Raw genomic sequence first — 20,641 nt, forward strand, 5'->3', positions numbered from 1 at the left:
TATGTAAATTCACACGTTAAGAAATTGATTTTGTGATTTCCCAAATTAAAATGTTATCATGCTTATACTAAAACTTCTTCAGTGACAATACAAAAATATTATGGGATAGTATCAACTGGTTAACATTAATGTGGATGTATTTTTAAATGCAGGAACTGGTTCTGCTCTGCAGTTTACTACATAGTTGTATTAGCTACTATCTTTATACTTGTTTGTCTTATTGCCGTATTATCCATAGAACAGAATAATCCTTTTGGTGCAGTTTGGATACGATGTCATTCTGTTTGGATAACAAAAATTTAGGATCTTAATGTGAAACTGAAACCATTTGAAACCCAAGCTGGTACCAATATTTTAACTAATACCAATTTTAGTATGTTATATGTATTGAATACTTATTCTTGCCAAGTAGTAAGTAAGATGGTTTATATTTAAGAGTATCATTTACTCTATTCTTCATAATAGCTTCTTTGGTTGTTATCATTTCTCTCCTAACAAATGAGGAAATTCAAGGTTAGGGAAATAATAATTGCTATGGTCATACAGTCAATTAGTGTCAAAGCCTGAGTTCTAACACAGATCTGTCAAAATGCACTATGACTAGATAGAGTATTACTACTTTTGATTGTAGGAGCTGAGAGGGAGTTTTAAAATAATACCATTAAGGCCACTTTCAATTTGGCTGAGGGAAACTGAGAAGTTTAAGGGCTTGTCCAAGGTCTACAACTAGTTAGAGGCAGCGTTGATAGTAGAACTACCCAGTTTAGTTTCATTTCAATTGCTTTATGATTTTCAGTTATAGTACATTTTTGTTCTTATGGGTCAAAAATTTATTTCATAAATATCAGGATGAATTGACCACAGAGGCACCAAAAATTAACTAAGGAATAGAAGACAAATGAAATAAACAATAGTCTAGTCACTTTTAATGTTTTATCAATATATAAATATATTTTTATTACAGTTTCTTACTAAGTGGCCAGCTGGAGGCTGAAATCTAACTTGTACTCATGAAGTAGGTAGATGCTTCTCATTAGCTAGCAGCTAATCAACATGGCTTGAAATGAGTTAGTATAGGTAGCGTATTCAGCAAATGCTAGTATTATTTTTGTTTTTTTTTCATAATCTAATTTAATTATTAACACCAAGACTTTGTTCTCTACTTTCAGTCAAGTTTCACTCTACTCTCTACTAAAAGTAGTTTCAAGGATCAGAAATGTACAAACATTTCAGCTTCCAACTCCTTTTTATTTTTCTAATCTATCTGACAGAAATCAAATGTTAGTCTTGCAGTGAATAAGGGCTGGTTTCCTAACTCTGGATACACTACAAATCTTGAACGTTAGACTTCCCCTCTGGCAGTAAAAAATCTGCGAATCAAGTCAGGCAGCAGGGACATGGAGCAGCTCACATACTTCTTATGGAAAATTTCTATTAAAATGTTGAATTTTCTTTATAATATTACAATATTTTGGAATCTACAGAGCCTTATAAAAACAGTGCTTAAATATGCAGAGTTTAAAAACACATATACACCCTTCACAAAAGTATTTATTGAAGTGAGCTATTTCTGGGAGGAAAGCCCACCAAATTCCTGATTGGCTACCAAGAAAAGTTACTATCCTGCCTTACCCTCTGTATGGTCCAAATTTCCTCAGCGATATTCCTTAAATAAATCCCTCAAGGAAAATGGAGCCAAACAAGGTATTCTGTAAACCGCCACCCCGTCTTTTATGGGAAGTAGTTCAAGATAATTTCATAGCATCTTTCATATAATTACAGGTTTCAAAATCCTCAGAAGAAATAAATGCTTCTATGTTCAATGTGTAGATCTTCTTATTAAGTGCTGGATGAAAGAGAGTAGCAGTAGAGTATCAGAAGAGAAAGGGTAAATTTATGAATTGGTAATTATGTTTGTACTTCTGGCCCCACACTGTAATTGTTTAAAGAACAGGCAAAAATATGGTTGTATTTTTAAAATAAGCAAATCTTACATTCCTCTCCAGGGAATACAATTCAGTCAACATTTTAATAAGGCCAGTGATCAAGGAAAAACTTGCTAAGGGTTAGATAACACAATATAATTGCAGCTCTTAGCTTAAAATCTATATTAGAAAATCTGGCAAGATTTACCTTCAGGCATTATATAGTAGTATTTACTCTTTCATCATTTTGGGATGGAAAGTTAGATGTCTGACTTTTATATTTAACTTTCAAAAGTAGCAACATTATATTTACATTTTCTGCTAATGGAAGAGTAGTGCTTTGAAGGCTGAATGCAATATGAATTCAAGGCAACATTACATTAGAAAAATTGGTGTCTGTCAGTGATATTTTTGTATGAATTTCACCAAACCAGATCAGAAATTTAGAGGAGTTTGAATTTGTTCTTGTTATTCCCCAGAAGGGATTTTCTGAAGGAATAAAAATATAATAGAAAAATACTATTTTTGCGTACCGTAAGACTACACTGATTTTGGTAGGCATCAGTGCAAATATTTTTCCTAGAATAGTTTCTAGCATTCCTTCCCACCACCTTACCCCCACCCCCAACTCGTAGGGACATTTGTGATCCTCCGATAATTTGATATTGTGGTGGTTTCTATAACCTCTACTCTAAGCCGTATGTTGAACTGCATTATTTTCCCCTCTTAACAATAATTTTTAAGAGGAGGTAGAAATATATGTGAGTAATTAATCATTTTTAAATAGTCACAGTTTTCTCTTAGAAATGCAAAACCTAGGGGCGCCTGGGTGGCACAGCAGTTAAGCGTCTGCCTTCGGCTCAGGGCGTGATCCCGGCGTTGTGGGATCGAGCCCCACATCAGGCTCCTCCACTGGGAGCCTGCTTCTTCCTCTCCCACTCCCCCTGCTTGTGTTCCCTCTCTCGCTGGCTGTCTCTATCTCTGTCGAATAAAATAAATAAAATCTTAAAAAAAAAAAAGAAATGTAAAACTTGATTGTAAAATATATAGATTTATAGACTACTGAAGAGATTGGATGATTCTTTCATCCTTAAGGTTTGTACATACTTTTCCATAATTTTAAAAATATTTCATATTTTCATCAGAAACATTAAATCTCTCATTCTTTCATTACTCTGATTATCTACTACCACATTGCATAGCAAAGCAAGACACAATAAAAATAATAAGCTTATGTAACCATGGGATTTCGGAATTGGGAAACAACTTAGTTTACCCTAACCTCATCAAAAAAGAAAGACATGAAATTCAGGAAAGTGATGAGGAAGCAGTTTAAGAAAAGGATGCCCAGGAATATCAAAGTGACTGACTCTGACTTTAGGATGTGAAATTGAATTACAATGCTGTGGAGCTTAGAGCTGATTGAAATATAACACAAGAAGCAGGCAGAAGTGTGGCTAACGAATGTGCATCCTTACCTAGTACTACACAGAACATCAGGCGGCAATTGTACTTCTGATGACTATTTCACCAAAAGAATCCCAGGCCCTCTGAGCATGATGGAAGGAGTATTGTTTGATTGTTCTTGGAAACAGAACATACGTTTTTGACACTCGTTATGTTTATAACTTTTATTTCAGTCCATAGATTGAGGTATATTCTAAAGTTTTGAATGAAGTATAGTTAAGAGTACTTAGTTCTCCCCACTTAATTTTTCCCTTTTTTGGATATACCAGAACTTACACATACTAAGCCCAGCTTCTATTATTCCAAATGAATTCATTTTTCAAAGCAATCAAAAGATAAAGATAGTATAACTCTTAGGAAGATGGACAGAATTTAGAGCTAGAATAGTTAGTAGACACTTGTAATTTTCATGTGCATGCAGACTCTGTGCTTTTAAATTTCTTTCTATTTTGATATGTGAAAACCATACAGATGCTGCGTTTGATGCAGTGCTGGCACCAGTCCCAGGCTTGCTATCACGAGAATCTCTGCTCCAGGCACCATGGGACTCCCTGGGCTCACTAAACTAGACAGGCTTCTATGCAGTGTGGTGTTTGCTGCACAACACGGAAATTGGCTATGAAATCTCCATAATGAGTGTTTGTATCAGTAAATTCCCTTGTTGTCCATTTTCTATCAGGTAATGTTGTTTTAATTAGTACCAAATGCTCATATCCAATTTCTCTGTGGTGGACACCGCAACAAATAAGGATTATAAAAAAGAAAGGAAAAAAAAGAACACAAAACTTTATTTAACAGCTCAGGAATTTGCTGACTTCAATAGAAGCACTCGATTGTATCTGAAACTGACTTGTCCTTTATTTACTGTGTTTTCCTTCAAACTAATATTTTAGGTTCTAATATCATACGCATCGTATAGCATCTATAAATGTCTTAGCCAGTTACAAAGATGGTGCAATGTCTAAATTCATGAGTATGTTTAAAGGGTTGTGATTATATTCCCCGAGGTAACAGAGAATCAGGGCCTCTGGAAACTTACAATTCAAAGCTTGGTCCTTAGAGCAGCACTGCTAGCATTGCCTGGGAGCTTGTTCCCAACGTAAATCCTCACCCTATTCCCCATGGTGTCAACCCACCTCCAGTCAACTGAATCATAGTCCACATTTCAAAAAGCTCTTCATGTGCTCTGGGTGATCCTTATGCCCTCCTCAATCCCACTTTCCTTAGTTCCTGTGTAATAACCACACTTAGGTTTACATGCAAGTTTACATTTAGATTACAAAATGTGCAAGTTAGGGGCACCTGTGTGGCTCAGTGTGTTAAGAGCCTGCCTTCCACTCAGGTCATGATCCCAGCATCCTGAGATGGAGCTCTTTGCTCAATGGGGAATCTGCTTCTCCCTCTGCCCCTCTCCCTGCTCCTGTTTTCTCTCTCTCTCTCTCTCTCTCTCACTGTGCACTCTCTCTCAAATAAATACATAAAATCTTTTTCAAAAAATGTACACGTTAGAGATGGCCACAGGGGAAGGAGGGTGCAAAGAATGAAGGAGATATGTTTCTGTACCCAAAGAGTGGATGAAGGTAAGAGTAGCATTTATGGAAGTGAAGAGAAATTTCTCTTCTTCCCTTGGGCAAACACCAAAGTGAAGGAAATACAACAAAAGTTGTATTCAGTTGATTATTTCTTCAATAATTTCTTCATATATTTTTAATCAAATGAAGATGCAGATTTACTGATTATATATCTTTAGGAAGAAAGAGCAAGATTTATTGAATTGTTATCTGGGGAAAAACTATCCTGAGAAAGTAGAATAAGAGAGGTGGGGAGAAAGAAAGAGGCCTGTATAAAGTTTGGTATTGAGAAGTATGTGACTTCATAAAGGACACCACAAATGCAACCTTCTCTCAAAAGAGTCTCCCTTAAATCATCCCTGGGAGATGAAAATATTTCCCATAATTAAAAATTTCCCACAAATCTCACCTTTTAAAAAAAAAAATACACTGTTCTCATGACATGAAATTATAAAATTTTATAGAAAACTTATAGGTACTTTATTGGTAAACTAGGTGAAATAGTGGTAGATACATCAATTATTTTACATAGATAGTACTGACCATGTAGACATAAGAAGTGCTTCCTTTCTCATGATGAATTCTCTTGAACAAAAAAAAATTCTAAAAACTGCTGACTCTGGTAAAAATTAACAAGAGAACTTTTAAGGAAAAGACTTCACCAGTCACAGTGCCTTTAAATACTGGATGTAAGAATAATGAACTGTTATGGGGGATTCATGTTTGCAAAATGAGCTACCCGTTGGTAATTAGTGGAGCTGTACAGCACCCTGGTGAAACAGGTATGTTTTATCGCTGCCATTTTACAGATGCAAAATGGGCATTGGAGAGTAATGAAGTGTTTGGCCACAGGGAACCCAGAAAATCAGCATCAGCAGAAAGCACTGACTTTTTTGAGACATCCAATTGTGATGCAAGTACCAAGGCCAGTATTAACAACCACTTAATGGTTGCATGATTTTGATGAAGTTACATACCTTCCTTGTTCCCTCATCTGTAAAATGGGAAGAGGAATAGTATTTATCTCAAAGCATTGTTATTAGGATTGAATTATTCAATCCACGAAAAACACTTTTAAAAGTACCTAGCATGTAACTAGCCAACTATTGTAGTCCATGAATTATTAACTGTGTGACTTTCTGGGTGCTGGGGATGTGAAAGTAGAGAGGAAATCCATGCCCTTCTGGGCTTACATTCTACTTATTACCAGAACATCCTTTTCGCTGATGGACATATGTGTATGGGTCTTTGTTATGAACAGGTAGAAACAGGAGTTCTGGCGGCTTTCTCTCTCTCTCTCTCTTTTTTTTTTCCAATTGCTGGGGTAATTTTACGGTGGCTGGGTAACTTTTCTCAATTTCCCATCAATGAGTTCTGAAGAAGAAGAAGATTTTTAGTAATTTCTTTAGAATATGACTGAAAGCAAACAGTATTTCAGTGTTAGGCACTGACTGAACGTGGGGTGACAAGGACAAACAAGAAATGGTCTCCTTTCTTCAGGGGCTCACGAACTAGTGAGAGAGTCAGATACACACATAAATGACTCTAATCAAGACCAACTCTGAGGGGTGCCTGGGTGGCAGAGTTGGTTAAGCATCTGACTCTTGGTTTTGGCTCAGGTCATGACCCCAGGGTCATGAGATTGACCCCATGTCAGGCTCAGTACAGAGTCTACTTGAGATTCTCTCTGCCCCCCCTTGCTTGTGCTCTCTCTGTCTCCCAAATAAATCTTTAAAAGAAAAAGACTAACTTTGATAAATACAATAAAAGAACAAAGAAGCAGGAGAAAGAAAAGTGCCTTGGGCAGAGGCCAAAAAGAGAGGAAAAATTATGAATGAGAACAAAAAGGCTAAAGAGAGAGGGAAGAGTACAGATAAGGAAAGGGAATGTTTGATATTCAATGGAATTTTTGATATTTTGTGACTGCAAAAGGGTTTGCAAATTTTAGAGATAGAAACTGAGGGGGTGGAAGCAGATAATGTCTTAGTTTTGCTGAAATAACTTTCCAGGCCCAAGATGGAGTTGCTTCTACCTGGGGGGCCACAGAAAACCAAATATGATTTTTGTATCCCTGTGAATTCTGTTTGACCAAAAATGCAGTATATCCAGTCAGCCAGTCCCCAAATGCCAAGCCAACTCTACACGTTTTTTTCTCCTTTCTTCTCACCCCAAATAAGATGAAATATGTGGCCTCAGCCAGATATTTTCAATTAAGAAGAGAAAAATTGTTTAAAAGTTTCCTGCCTTCTGTCCGATTTTGCAGTTCTCTGAGACTGTTGACTTCATGAAGTGTTAAATAAAGTGTGTTTGTATCATCTAAATTGTCTTTTTTTTTTTTTTTAAACAGTTCCCTCATTATGAGTAGGCTCTACTTTGTTAGTAAGTAAATACGAAAGATTTTTTGGGTAACATATCTGACTTTCTTCATTATTTTAAGTGCCTTTTCATGTTCAAAGTTTATTCACTTAAGTGTAAAAAAAAAAAAGAAACACTTCTTGAGTACAAAAAAAGTAACTAAGAATTGGGGAGGTATAATTACCTGAACAGACAATATCTAATTAGTTATAATCAACAAGCAATATGTTTTCTTCTTCACACCCTTCCCACCACACACAGACAAAGGACAATGTAGGGTCTTGATTTTTATATATAATTATAATGTGAAGAATACTGTTCCCTGTGGTAAAATATTTTCTAATACGTGTGGGTGTGCATTTAACTTCAGTAGACATAAATGAAAAACTATAATGATTTGAGTTATGGGACAAAGTTATCTATAAACCGTATGGATTTACATTTTGAAACAGCTAGGACTAGAGATTATCTTCCTAGAAACTTTTTTTTTTTTTTTTTTTTTTTTACAGATTAAAAAAACAACTAAGAAAGTTAAGATCTGAGCCAAAAACAAGTTTTTGAACACCCAGGCCAGGGCCTTTTTCTAATATTACACATTCCCTGAGAAAAGGTCACTGGTAACAACAGTATGTTTGTTGTCTGACCTCAGGTATTTGTAGACACTTCACATTCTAAGCAGCTTAACTTCTTTCCTGATTTACAGAGTTAACGCTCTTAAGGAGAATATAATAAAACAGCATGAATTCCTGAAAGAATGATATAAATATTGATCGCTTGTGGATTAATTATGAGTTAGCAATACAGAGTAACTTTGATTAAAAGGAAATGGTAGGTTTAAAATGCCATAGATTAAAGACTGTGGCACCAAAAGTAAAGACTGAAGAGAACATGAATATTATAACGAGCCGAGGCTTAAAATTCTTTCCCAGTTCCCTGAGCACCGAAGTGCCTTAGTTCATAGTTTGGTGCACCAGCAGACTCCCTTGGATCACCTTTATCAGTTCCTGCTCCCGCTCCCCCAGCGTTTGTTTTTTTGACTGTAAAGGCTTGTATCTGGCACCTTCTTTATAGATCCAAATGTGGGTTACTAAAACCACTACAGAGAACCAGAGTGATGCTGATTTTTTTTTTTTTTTTCTGTACACCTCATTAGAACTTGTGGCCAGTAATTGCCTGGAGCCAAGTATGGCAGCTCAGCTTCTTTCTCTCCAAAGGATGAACTCTGAGATGTCATGTATATGCCACAGCTCCCTTTGGTCACTCTGAGTTTGACTGGCATGTTTTTCCTAGTCCTGCTTCCCCATTTTCTATCAGTTTTCCTGGGAGCTTTCTAAATTAATCACTTGCTTACAAAATCCTGTCTCAGGGTTTGCTTATGGGCAACTAGATAGAAGATAAAAAGCAAAGCTGTTTTGAATCCATCCATCCATCCATCCATCCATCCTCCAACCATCCGTATTCATCTGTGCTTGCTACTTCCCTTTCTTCCTTGCCTCCATCCATGTACTTCGGTCCTCCGTCCCACTTCAACCCAACAAGCAACACTGGAGACGGCATGTGGTACACTCTGTTCCATTCTGTATTTCTCTATACTTATATAATCATATATACATATACACATAGAGCAGGATATGTGTGTTCCAAAATTAGGATCATTTGTACATATATTTCTTTGTATCTTGCTTTTCTTACTGAACAGTATTTAGGTTCCTAATAAAGAAGGAAATTAGCACTTTAAGAGTTCTACTGTAGGGCGCCTGGGTGCCTCAGCCATTAAGCGTCTGCCTTCAGCTCAGGTCATGATCCCAGGGTCCTGGGATGGAGCCCCACATCGGGCTCCCTGCTCAGTGGAAAGCTTGCTTCTCCCTCTCCCACTCCCCCTTCTTGTATTCCCTCTCTCGCTGCCTCTCTCTCTGTCAAATAAATAGTCCTAAAAAAAAACCAAAACAGTTCTAATGTAAGGTGTTAGTTATAAATTTTACATAAGTCTTTGCTTGGAAGCAGAAATTATGTTACAGATGCATACAGGTAAAATGCACAGTTACAGTATGAAGCCATAGTGGGAAACAGTTTTAATCCTATCAACCATTTTATGCTCATTCTGAAAGATTCGATATTCTAACATCTTTGATTAGTTGCCTATATGTTGTATATTTACATATAAGAAGATAATGATTTTTATTAATTTGTATACAATTCCCATGCTATTGCATACTGGTTCTATGTTGTGTGGTGTATCAAATATTTCCTTAATTCTTTCTTAAATTAAATGATTTCTAATACTGATTTAATGTGCTTTTCATCTTTAGGTCTGTTTATAAAATTAATCTTTACGATCCACTAGAAGAGTTGATACCTACATTTCCGTTTTGTAAATGTGAAGCGTGAAACACAGAGAGATTAATTGAGTTTTCTTGGCCACAAGCGTAATGAGAGTCACAATCAGAACATGAATTAGGAATCCTTGGCTTCCAACTCCATGTTTACTACATGTGTGGTAACTCCATTAGCACTGGATCATTGCCATTTTCTTACAAAATAGGCTCCTTCATAACATTATCTATTCTATCATTAAAACACGGAAATTATGTCCATTACCATCTTTCAGAATATTATGATTTCTAAAATTTTGATTGGATGAATATGGTTCCCTTTTTACAGAATCTGTATGATTTGTCCTTAATTGGAAATATTGCAAGTTATCTTCATCTTCAAACATATGAAGTATAAATGATTATAAAATGAGAATGATTTTCTGTGTACAAAATACAGCCTTCATAAAACAAGGAGGAGGATTCTCATTCTGAAAAGTTGCTTATATATGTGCCCATTGCTTTTTTAAATAATGAAGATTTTGCATACCTAAAGATCTATTTAAATAAGTAGACAGAAAATACGTATATTTTGTGGTAGCATGCTAGAGGTTGTAAGATTTGAAAGGATAGCTCAACAGGATTTCTGGCACATGCTGGCCTGGCTAATGTGCAGAATCTGCAATCCAATTAAAACTCAGTCAATTTCCCCTTTCTTAGACTATGGAGTTATTCCTGTTGGTTCATGATAATGACAGTTCTCATTGACTACATAATGCTGAAATTTAACTAGAGTGTCAAAACTGGATACGGGCAGACTACTGAGTTACCTCTCCCTTTTCAAACTTATATTGGCTCAGAAGCAATAGAATAGACAAAGACAGACATCTATTTCTGTTCTTGTCTTGTATTTCTTCAGAAGAAATCAAAATTTATTTGTGATGTTCCTTTGTTTCTAGTAAGTTACAGAAATACAAGAAGTTCCTCTTACTGTAGTATACAACTAGAAATCATGTATGATTTTTACTTGATTTTTTTAATTTAATGTTTCCTTTATCAATATTCCAGAGCAGTAGTAGCACAATGAGACATATCAGAATTGCTGTGTGGTCTGCTATACTGTCTATAGCCACGATATCATACTACTGAGGAATAAGAGGAAGAACATAAAGAAGAATGTGACTACAATAAAGGTAAGGAAGTATATAGTTTGGGAAAATGTAGTTGAGAACAATTTTAAAATGACAAAAATGTAAATTAAGATTAAGGTGATTTATGAACGAGATTTATCTTGCTAGCTTCTTAAAAAAGTAAAACAGCTGACCTAAATGTAAAGAAAAAATTTAATCCAGCTATTTCCATTTATCCCTTAAATTATGTTTTTCAAATTATAGTGAACTGTAACTTTAAATTCACTGGCAAACAACATGGGCCACACAAACTCTTTCTTTAGGTTATAGCAATTCTATTTTACCATGTCTTCCAAGTGAATTGTAGAAACAATGTTATGTCAACTAACTGTAAGCTAAAGGAGTTACTACCTCTTACTATATTGGAAAAATCCCTATAGTAAGTCATGACAGAAATGAACATCTTGCGTCTTCTACTTTATAATCTGACATAAAACGAAACAAATTAATTAAGAAAGTATAAGCATAATAGTAAATTAGAGAGTTTTCAAAGACATAGTAGGTATGAGGTTAGGTCAAAGAACAGGTTTTAAAGTAAAATAATATAACAACATGCTCAATATATACATATATACACATATATGTATATGTAGTTTTTTAGGAAGCTCCAAATAAGACCTACTTTCTCATAGTACTTGATCTCGTAGTCCAGAATGGCTCCATTGGAAAAAGCAGGTGCTTGCCATGATAGGGCAATGCTATTTTGGGATGCCCAGTCCTTCCTTACCACACCTATCAGGGAAGGTGCTGAAAGGAAAGAAAATAACTAAGAATTAATTGGCAGGAATCATTCTCCATAATCCTTTCTTTACTATTTTGTCTTTCAAGGAAAATATAATTCTTGTTGTAGAGGGTAGCAATTGTTGATGTCAGATTAATAAGAAAGCCCTAGGATCTACTCTATTTAATCCAAATATAGTATTAAAATATATTTAGAAACTCTACTAGGGAACATAGGAAAAACTCAAATAGTCCAATGAGAGCCAAAACTCATCATCTAAGTCTTTGTTATACAGGACAATTTCCTTTAAACTGGCTTTGGTTTTAGGCTATGACATGAGGTACAATACACTTGGATATTATATTTTATCAAATCTGAGTCTGCTATAGAAAAATACTCTGCAATTATGAGATCTTTTATAGGCTTTTCTTTCTCCTCAAGGCTTAGTACTTTATAAAGTCTTAGTACTTTTAAAGTCTTAGTACTTTATAAAACTTTATAACACAAACTTCTTAACTATAAATTTTTGCATATCAACATAAGAATTATTTCTTTTGGATTGTTTCTGTGACATTTGAATAAAATTGAAACATTTAACTTCCGAAGTTTATTTTCAGAATCGTCTTTTTTCCCCCTATAAAACGCTGTTTTAACAACCCAATTTTAACCTAATCTTGCATTAAACTTCCAAAATTTCCCTAGAATGTGTATATCATAAATTCTTTTCTCTAACAAAATACCCCTCATTTTAAAGTATTCTAATTTTTAAAAACAACAGGTTTTTACATAGAAGTTAAAATTCATTCATAAAAAATTCATAAAAAATGAAATATACTGAGATACCATTTCTTACCAATCAGATTGGCAAAAATCCAAAAATCTGACAGCAGGGTCTGCTGACTAGGCAATGGGGGAAAGCACTTTAATACATTGTCGGTGGGAATGCAAAATGGTACAACTTTTATGAAGGGAAATTCAACAATTTAAGGCAAATTATATGTTCATTTACTCTTGGGCTTTTTGGAATCTATCCCAAAGATACACTGAACAAACGCAAAGTGACATATTTACAAGACTACTCACTGAGATTTATTTGTAAAGATTGGAAACAATTTAACTGTCTGTCAAAAAGGGACTGGTTGAAAAACTATGCTACATCCACCAGAGAATTATGGCTATCTATAAATACTATAATGGAGTTTTTTTCAGGATCTATTTTTAAGTGGAAAAAGTAAGGTGGAAAAATGTATAAAAAGCAATGTAAGGAAAAACCCAGGAATAGAAAAAAAAACGATAACAATGGATACCCTCAGGGGTGGGAGGCAATAGGATGGGCACTATAAGGTTTGTAGATAGAAGTCTCAGAACCTGCCTTCCCTTGAAGATTTGCTTTGGGAACTCTGTAAATAGTTAAATGTTTAGAAATCAAATTAGCACTTAAAAAACTAATATCAAAAAAAGAAAAGAAAAATGAAAGAAATCTGTGTATTGAGGCACCACTTCCAAGAGTAACTACTTAAAAGTACTGTAAAACATAGTAATTTACCATAAATCCCAAAGAAATAATTTTAAGGATTAAAAAAAAACACTGTAAAAATTATTAAATTATTTTTAGTAATGACGTTGTTGGTAATATTAGTATAGTAATTCTGAATCTGTGTGTATATGTTGAGAGTTAAAGCAAATGAGTAATTATTTTGGTGTTATTGAGGACTAGGTCAGTTTGTTTTTTCTATGGGAAATGGGGATACAGATATCAGATCAATGGAGGTACAAAAAAACTCTGTAATGATAAACTTAAATTAAAATTATCATTATGAACTCATAATGTCTTTCCAACTCATTTCCAGAAATCTATTCAAATGAACCAATTGCAGGTGAGAACAGAATTTGAAAAAACTGATTCTCTATGATTGTAACACATGTGCTTTAAATTTCTCAGAAGACTCTGGGATTAAGTTTGGTATTTTATTTCTAAATGTTTCCTTTGTATCATAGGGATAAAGTATTTCTTAAATTCTTGAGAATGACAAGTTTGGTTCCCCTAAGGAAATAAGTGCTTTAGAAATTATATTTAAAACCTTTCTAGCTGTTCAATGAAAGCGTTATCATTGCACTAAAATATATTCTTAAAAATGAGTGATAATTACAGAAGTTGTTAAAAAATAGAAAAGTTTGTTCTATAAGCTAAAATGGAAATAGATAGCATGGTAAATACGAAAAAATGCTCAGATAATTCACTATTTAAACTGAATCATATTCACTACTAATAAACTACCATTAATAAATTTATCCCTGTTGGAAATTGCATTAATGTTTTTGAATTATAGTATAATAATATATTAAATGGAGTTTTATGGAAAAATCATAACTTTAAGGTCAATCATACAAATTAGAAGTTGCCTTAAATATATCAATTTACACATTGTAATTTTTAAAAATTTCCTTTTCATGTATACAATCTTATGGTTAATTTTCAGTTTAATGTACAATTATCACAAAGCAATATTACCAGTATACTATATTTTGCCACATAATTATTTAGCACTCAAGGTCAAATGGTATAATCCTTGCAAAACTGATAATAAATTCAATTATGGCAGCGTATTAGAATGACTACTGATTAACATATAGGTACTATCTTTTCTATTTCTAATTCTCCACTGGTTAACTAAGAGTAAAAGTATATCACCCAGATTTTATGAATCCTCTTCTATACTTCCATAAAATAGAAATAAAGAAAATCCATTCCCTAACTACCTGGGAAGTACTACTAACTACACCATTCTCTAACTAATTTAGTTATAGATTCTTCACTTATACATGGACTTCAGGGTCCAAGAACTATATAAACTCTAAAATCTTATCACTTTTGTACATCCCTTTCATATGTAAACATCCATATTTTACATAGTTGTAAAATATACATAATTTTAGATAATTCTATTTTTAACCATATATTTGAAATCATATTCCATATTTTGATATAGTCTTCATAATTATTACCTTAATGGATAAAATATTCAATTATGTTTATACTTTATCAGATCATTCCTCTAATGTTGAAGCTTCCAATATTATCTTATTAGAATGCTTGCACTTCATGCACACATTTTTGATTTTGTTAAATTATTTTACAGAGAAAAGTGTTTTATATAATTTGGATTTTCTGAGCCATACTGTGTATTAATATATTATTTTTGAAAAGAGCTGCACAATATACACTAGGCACACATTTTAAACAGTTAATGGGTTAAAGCAGAGGATATGGGAAACAATTTATAGGTCAATATAGACCCCAAATGCTGCATTTTTTATTTTTTGAGGAGGTTAGCACAATTTGGAATTTTATTTTAAAATATAGCTTCAGTGCATGAAACCTCAAGAATTTGTTTTGAACATATTTAATAAATTTGTTTTATTAATAACCTGAGATTATGTAACATCTGAATTTGGCATATTGTGACAACACCGTAGTACCAACAAAATTACAGGAGAAAATACATTTATTCCTCCACATGAGAAAAACTAGTTTTAGAACACAGAGGGCAACTATTGATTTTTACTTCTGATTCTAAAAAGTCAGAGGAGGAAATAAATAGGGAAATAATATCTTCTGGAGTCTGTCAGATCAGAGACTAACTGAAAGACTTGAAGTCTCAGGCAATGTTTCCTGAGTGCAGAATTGTGTATTCAGGATAGTTTTCAGTAGAATTGTATTTCTGATATACATGCTTTCTTAAGACTTCAAAATCTTAGCTTTGACCTTCAAAATAAATGATTATTGAATAGATTACCACATTTGTGAAAATGGTTTTAATACAAACCTTTCTGATTACTACACTTTCTGAATCTCAAATAGTTTACCAAGAATTACATGGAAAACAGAAGAGTACACAGTGGAGTTAGTGAACAAAGAAGGTTTTATCCACATTAGGATGAATGTTACTTTCTAATGCTTACATGGAAATACTCGAAAGAATAGTAAATTATTGTAGTAAATTATTTTAAGATATTGTGTGTGCGGTTAGGTGACAGAGAGAGAGGGAGAGCAAGAGCACACTCCCACGCATGTGTTTGTGACAATGAAAATCTTAACAGTGAATGTAAATAATAGAATCTTAGTACTGGGATAGACCTTGTAAGTCATTTCACACATTTTTTCAGCAATGCAGAAAATCCCTCAGCATATCCTTGTTCACTTCTTGCTTCAACGGTTGCTGTAAAGAGTACACCACTTCATAAGGCTACCCATTTCTTTCTGAAAATCTCTAATTGTTAAAAAGAAATCCTTACACGGAATCATTGTTTTCTTCCTGTAACTTCAACTTCAGTCCTGGTTCTGACCTTTAGCAGTAACAGAATTAACTCTTCACTTTTGCTCATCTACCATACTTTTTCTTCTGTCCTTTCTTTTCTCTCTTCTCTCTTCTTCCTATCCTTTTTCCTTCCCCTTTCCTTCCTTCCTCTCTTCTTTCTTCCTTTTTTAGTGCTTTTCACTGTGTCTCTTTCTTTTAATTCTTTTCCTTTCTTTTCTTCCCTGTGCTTCTTTTCAGAGAGGGGTGTGTGTGTGTGTGTGCGCGCGTGTGCACCTGTTAGGAAATATAATCAATGACAAAACGAAATGTAAATAAAGAACAATAACATAATAACTACTGTACTCCAGAAAGTGCAAATCAGAACAGACTATGATTTTTCCCTTTTTCTTTGCTAATGAACCAATGGGTAGAGTTGCAAAGCAAACACAGGGGGGAGTGCTTCATTCTGTAGATGTTCAAGAAAGGGATATGCTACGATCAATGCCATAGTTTTACTTGTGAAGTTGTGTAAATGTGATTTTATCGTGTAAATTGACATTTTTGAAACCTGAGAGCGTACTTCAAATTATTTTTGATCTATATACTGTTTTGGAAATGTTTATAAAATATATTGTGCTTTATACACATAATATATCCTAACAGTATCTTCCTCATGTGCTTTTCTTTTGATGTTTCCCCCTGCAATCAGAGTTTAATGGTAATATATATTGTCACCCACTTTCCCCATGTGGTTGAAATGTGGTTATGAGTTTGAAATATGCATGCCATACTGAAGGCAGAATTGATCTTTATATTCTTTCTAATTTCTGTCTTTTTCCTATACCTGGGAATAACACTGCAGTATGCTAAGCCTACGACAGCTGTCACAGGATGAATAATGGCTCACAAGTATGTTCACATCGAATCCCCTGAACCTGTGAATGTTCCTCTCTGGTAAAAGAGACATTGCAGTTTAGATTAAACTAAGGGTTTTGAGATGAAAAGATGATCCTGAATTATCCAGGTGGGCCCAATGTAATCACAAGTGTCATAAGGAGGAGGCAGGAGGTGACTTGTCTACAGAAGAGAAAGCTGTGAGCCAAAGAATGCAGGCAATGCACAGAAACTAGAAGAGGGAAGGAATGAACTCCTGCTGGAGCTTCCAGAAGGACCCAGCCCTCATGATAACCTTTGTTTTATCCCTGTAAGACTCATTTTGGACTTCGGACACCCAGAACTGTAAGATAATAAATATCTGTTCCTGAGACAGGAAATTGGTGGCAACTTGTTACAGTAGCAATAGGAAACTTACAACGGTTCAACCGATTCACTTTAAAGACCTTAATTTGGGATACATTTATGGTTCTGTAGGGAAAGTGGGTGGGTTTTAAAAAACAAGTTTCTAAGAAAAAAAAAGTTTCTAGAACAGTGATAAAAAGACATCTATTTAATTACCTAATTCATTTGATATATTTACTACTTTAAAAAAGTATTCAATCTGTTTCTTTTAAAAACATTTTGAAAAAAATATTTTGTATACTCTGGTCCTAAAGATTTTCCTTACTTAAGCTACAATTTGTCAGGTTTCTCTCTTCTCTGCCCTTCTTATTAAAAAGGGGAGAGATGTTCCTCTTTCTGATTGTACCACCTTAAGTTATTGGTGACACATGGCTAATTTTTTTCCAGTTTTTCCTCAAAGTTAAGGTTGTTCTATATTTTAAAATGCCCTTTGCTTTGAATTTGAACAAGTCTTTCCCAAAGAAATACTAACATCATGTAACACAAAGCTTGCTCACTCTATTTCTTCCTACCATGCCAATGTGATGTTGGTAGGTAGCTTGACAAGACAAGTGAAAAACTGTGGAAATACTTGCACTGAAATCTCTCACTACCTGTGGAGGCCACAGTGAAAAACCACTTGATTATTAATAATTCAAAGTGGTACAGCACTGTCAGCACTTAATTATATAGAGTAAGACCTGAAGCATTATCTTTAAAGTTCTTTTCTGCATTATCTGTGCCTTTTTAATTTCTATTTTATTAGTCTTATGACTGGCTGATTTAATGTGCTCAATGTTAAGCTTGTCTTTAGGCTGCTATTTATAGTAATTTATATCATGTACCTCTACTGACTATTATATCATTCCAGGGATGTTTGAAAAATTGTTTATATGACAGATGTTATAAAATGCAGTTTCTTTGAACCATAAAGAAAAAAAAAAATCCCTAATTTAGACCAGTCTGAGATCCTGCTGAACTTATTATTACCTGTCAATTTTCACTAAAAAGATATATGCTGTACCAGTACTTTCTAGGAATTTAGCATATGCTATTCATCAGAATCTCAAAGTTGGCCTGGCCCTATAGAAAAATCAGGAGTATGTCCCTTTTCAGCTTAAATTTAAACAATTTCCTTATTCATAACATTTCATTATATTAAAATCAGGAATCCTGATTTCTATAATTTTTCTAGGTAAAAGTACTATTATTTGAACTGTACAGTTATATACATGATATATGAAAATTATATAAATAGATTTAAAATAGAATATTATAGCTATATTTGAATATAATTTGTAACTTCTGGGCCTCTGATGATTCATCAAAAAGTCTGTACCAGGGGCGCCTGGATGGCTCAGTCAGTTGAGTGGCTGGCTCTTGGTTTTGGCTCAGGTCACCATCTTAAGAGTCCTGAAATTGAGCCCTGTGTTAGGCTCCACAATCAGCACGAAGTCTGCTTGAGATTCTCTCTCTTCTTCCCCTCCCCTGACTCTCTCTCTCTCTCAAATAAATAAATAAATAAAATATTTTTTTTAAAAAAAGTTTGTATCATGTTCCAGGTATAAGAAAAAAAAAATAAGTCCACTTAAATACCATTTAAAAAAAAAAAAAAAGAAAAAGTGACCAGGAAAGTCATTTATTCATAAACAACTAAAACAATTTAACTAATATTGTGGAAAGGAAGAACCTAAGTGATAAAACTTGCAAAACATAAGTCTTTAAATTAATATAATGAATGGATAAAGTTTCACAAATTTTATTGCTACATTTAAAAATAAAACGTTTGGACACTTGAAAGAACTCCACACAATAGATTTTATGAAGCTGTTTTAAAAATGTAGATCTGACACAGGAAACAACAGGCGATGGCAAGGGTGCTAAGAAAGGGTAACACTCCTGCACTGTCAGTGGGAACAGAAACTGTCGCAGCCAGTCTGGACAACAGTATGGAGGTTCCTCAAAACTCAAAAACAGAACTACCCTACAACACAGCAACCACACCACCAGGGATCCACTCAAAGGACACAAAAAACTGATTTGAAGGGATACATGCACCCCGATGTTCATATCAGCACTATCAACAATAGCCACACTATGGATTGAGCCCCAAAGTCCCTTGAGTAATGAACGAATACAGACGAAGTAGCACACAATGGAAAACACACAGCCATCAAAAAGAACGAAATCCCGCCATTCACAATGACATGGGCGGAGCTAGAATGTACCATGCTAAGTAAAACAAGTCAGAGAAAAACAAATACCACATGGTCTCCTTTGCATGTGGAATTTCAGAAAGAAAACGCATTAATACTAGCGGCGGAGAGGGAGAGAGGGAAAAAAACCATAAGAGACTCTTAAAGACTGAGATGAAACTGAGGGTTGATGGAGGGAGGGGAGTTGGGGGGGTGGGGGTGGGCCAGATGGGTGATAGGCATTAAAGAGGGCATTTGTGATGAGCACTGATTTTGGCCGTTCTGGCGGGTGTGAGGTGGTATCTCATCGTCGTTTTGATTTGTATTTCCCTGATGATGAGTGATGTTGAGCATCTTTTCATGTGCCTATTGGCCATCTTGATGTCTTCTTTGGAGAGCTGTCTGTTCATGTCTTAGGCCCATTTCTAAACAGATTATTTGGTTTTTGAATATCAAGTTTGATAAGTTCTTTTGTGTGTGGTTCAGGAGGGTGGTCCAGTTTCGGTCTCCTGCGTGTGGCTGTTCAGTTTTCCCAGCACCGTTTGTTAAGGAGACTGCCTTTTTAAAGAAACAAATGTTGGAGAGGATGTGGAGAAAGGAGATCCCTCTTACACTGTTGGTGGGAATGCAAGTTGGTAGAGCCACTTTGGAAAACAGTGTGGAGGTCCCTCAAAAAGTTAAAAATAGAGCTACCCTATGACCCAGCAATTGCACTACTGGGTATTTACCCCAAAGATACAGATGTAGTGAAGAGAAGGGCCATATGCACCCCAATGTTCATAGAAGCATTGTCCACAATAGCTAAATCATGGAAGGAGCCGAGATGCCCTCCAACAGATGACTGGATTAAGAAGATGTGGTCCATATATACAATGGAATATTACTCAGCCATCAGAAAGAACGGTTACCCAACATTTGCAGCAACATGGACAGGACTGGAGGAGATTATGCTAAGTGAAATAAGTCAAGCAGAGAAAGACAACTATCATATGGTTTCATTCATTTATGGAACACAAGGAATAGCAGGGAGATCGGTAGGAGAAGGAAGGGAAGAATGAAGGGGGGGTAAACAGAAGGGGGAATGAACCACGAGAGACTATGGACTCTGGGAAACAAACTGAGGGCTTCAGAGGGGAGGGGGGTAGGGGGATGGGCTAGCCCGGTGATGGGTATTAAGGAAGGCACGTATTGCATGGAGCACTGGGTGTTATACACAAACAATGAATCATGGAACACTACATCAAAAACTAAGGATATACTGTATGGTGACTAACATAACATAATAAAAATTAAAAAAAAAAAGAAAAAAGTAGATCTGAGGGCACAGGA

At 34.8% G+C, this 20,641-nt stretch overlaps 1 protein-coding gene across 1 annotated transcript in view; it reads right to left on the reverse strand.

Moving 5' to 3' along the window:
* Positions 1-20,641, reverse strand: part of EPHA6 (EPH receptor A6) — an 815,563-nt gene that overhangs the window by 292,689 nt on the left and 502,233 nt on the right. The window contains exon 6 of the mRNA XM_026491624.4: positions 11,443-11,567. Within this exon, the coding sequence (XP_026347409.1) occupies positions 11,443-11,567 (125 nt within the window). The remainder of the gene's footprint in view (positions 1-11,442; positions 11,568-20,641) is intronic.

Source organism: Ursus arctos, unplaced genomic scaffold (assembly GCF_023065955.2).
Source record: "Ursus arctos isolate Adak ecotype North America unplaced genomic scaffold, UrsArc2.0 scaffold_4, whole genome shotgun sequence".
NCBI classification, from domain to species: domain Eukaryota; kingdom Metazoa; phylum Chordata; class Mammalia; order Carnivora; family Ursidae; genus Ursus; species Ursus arctos.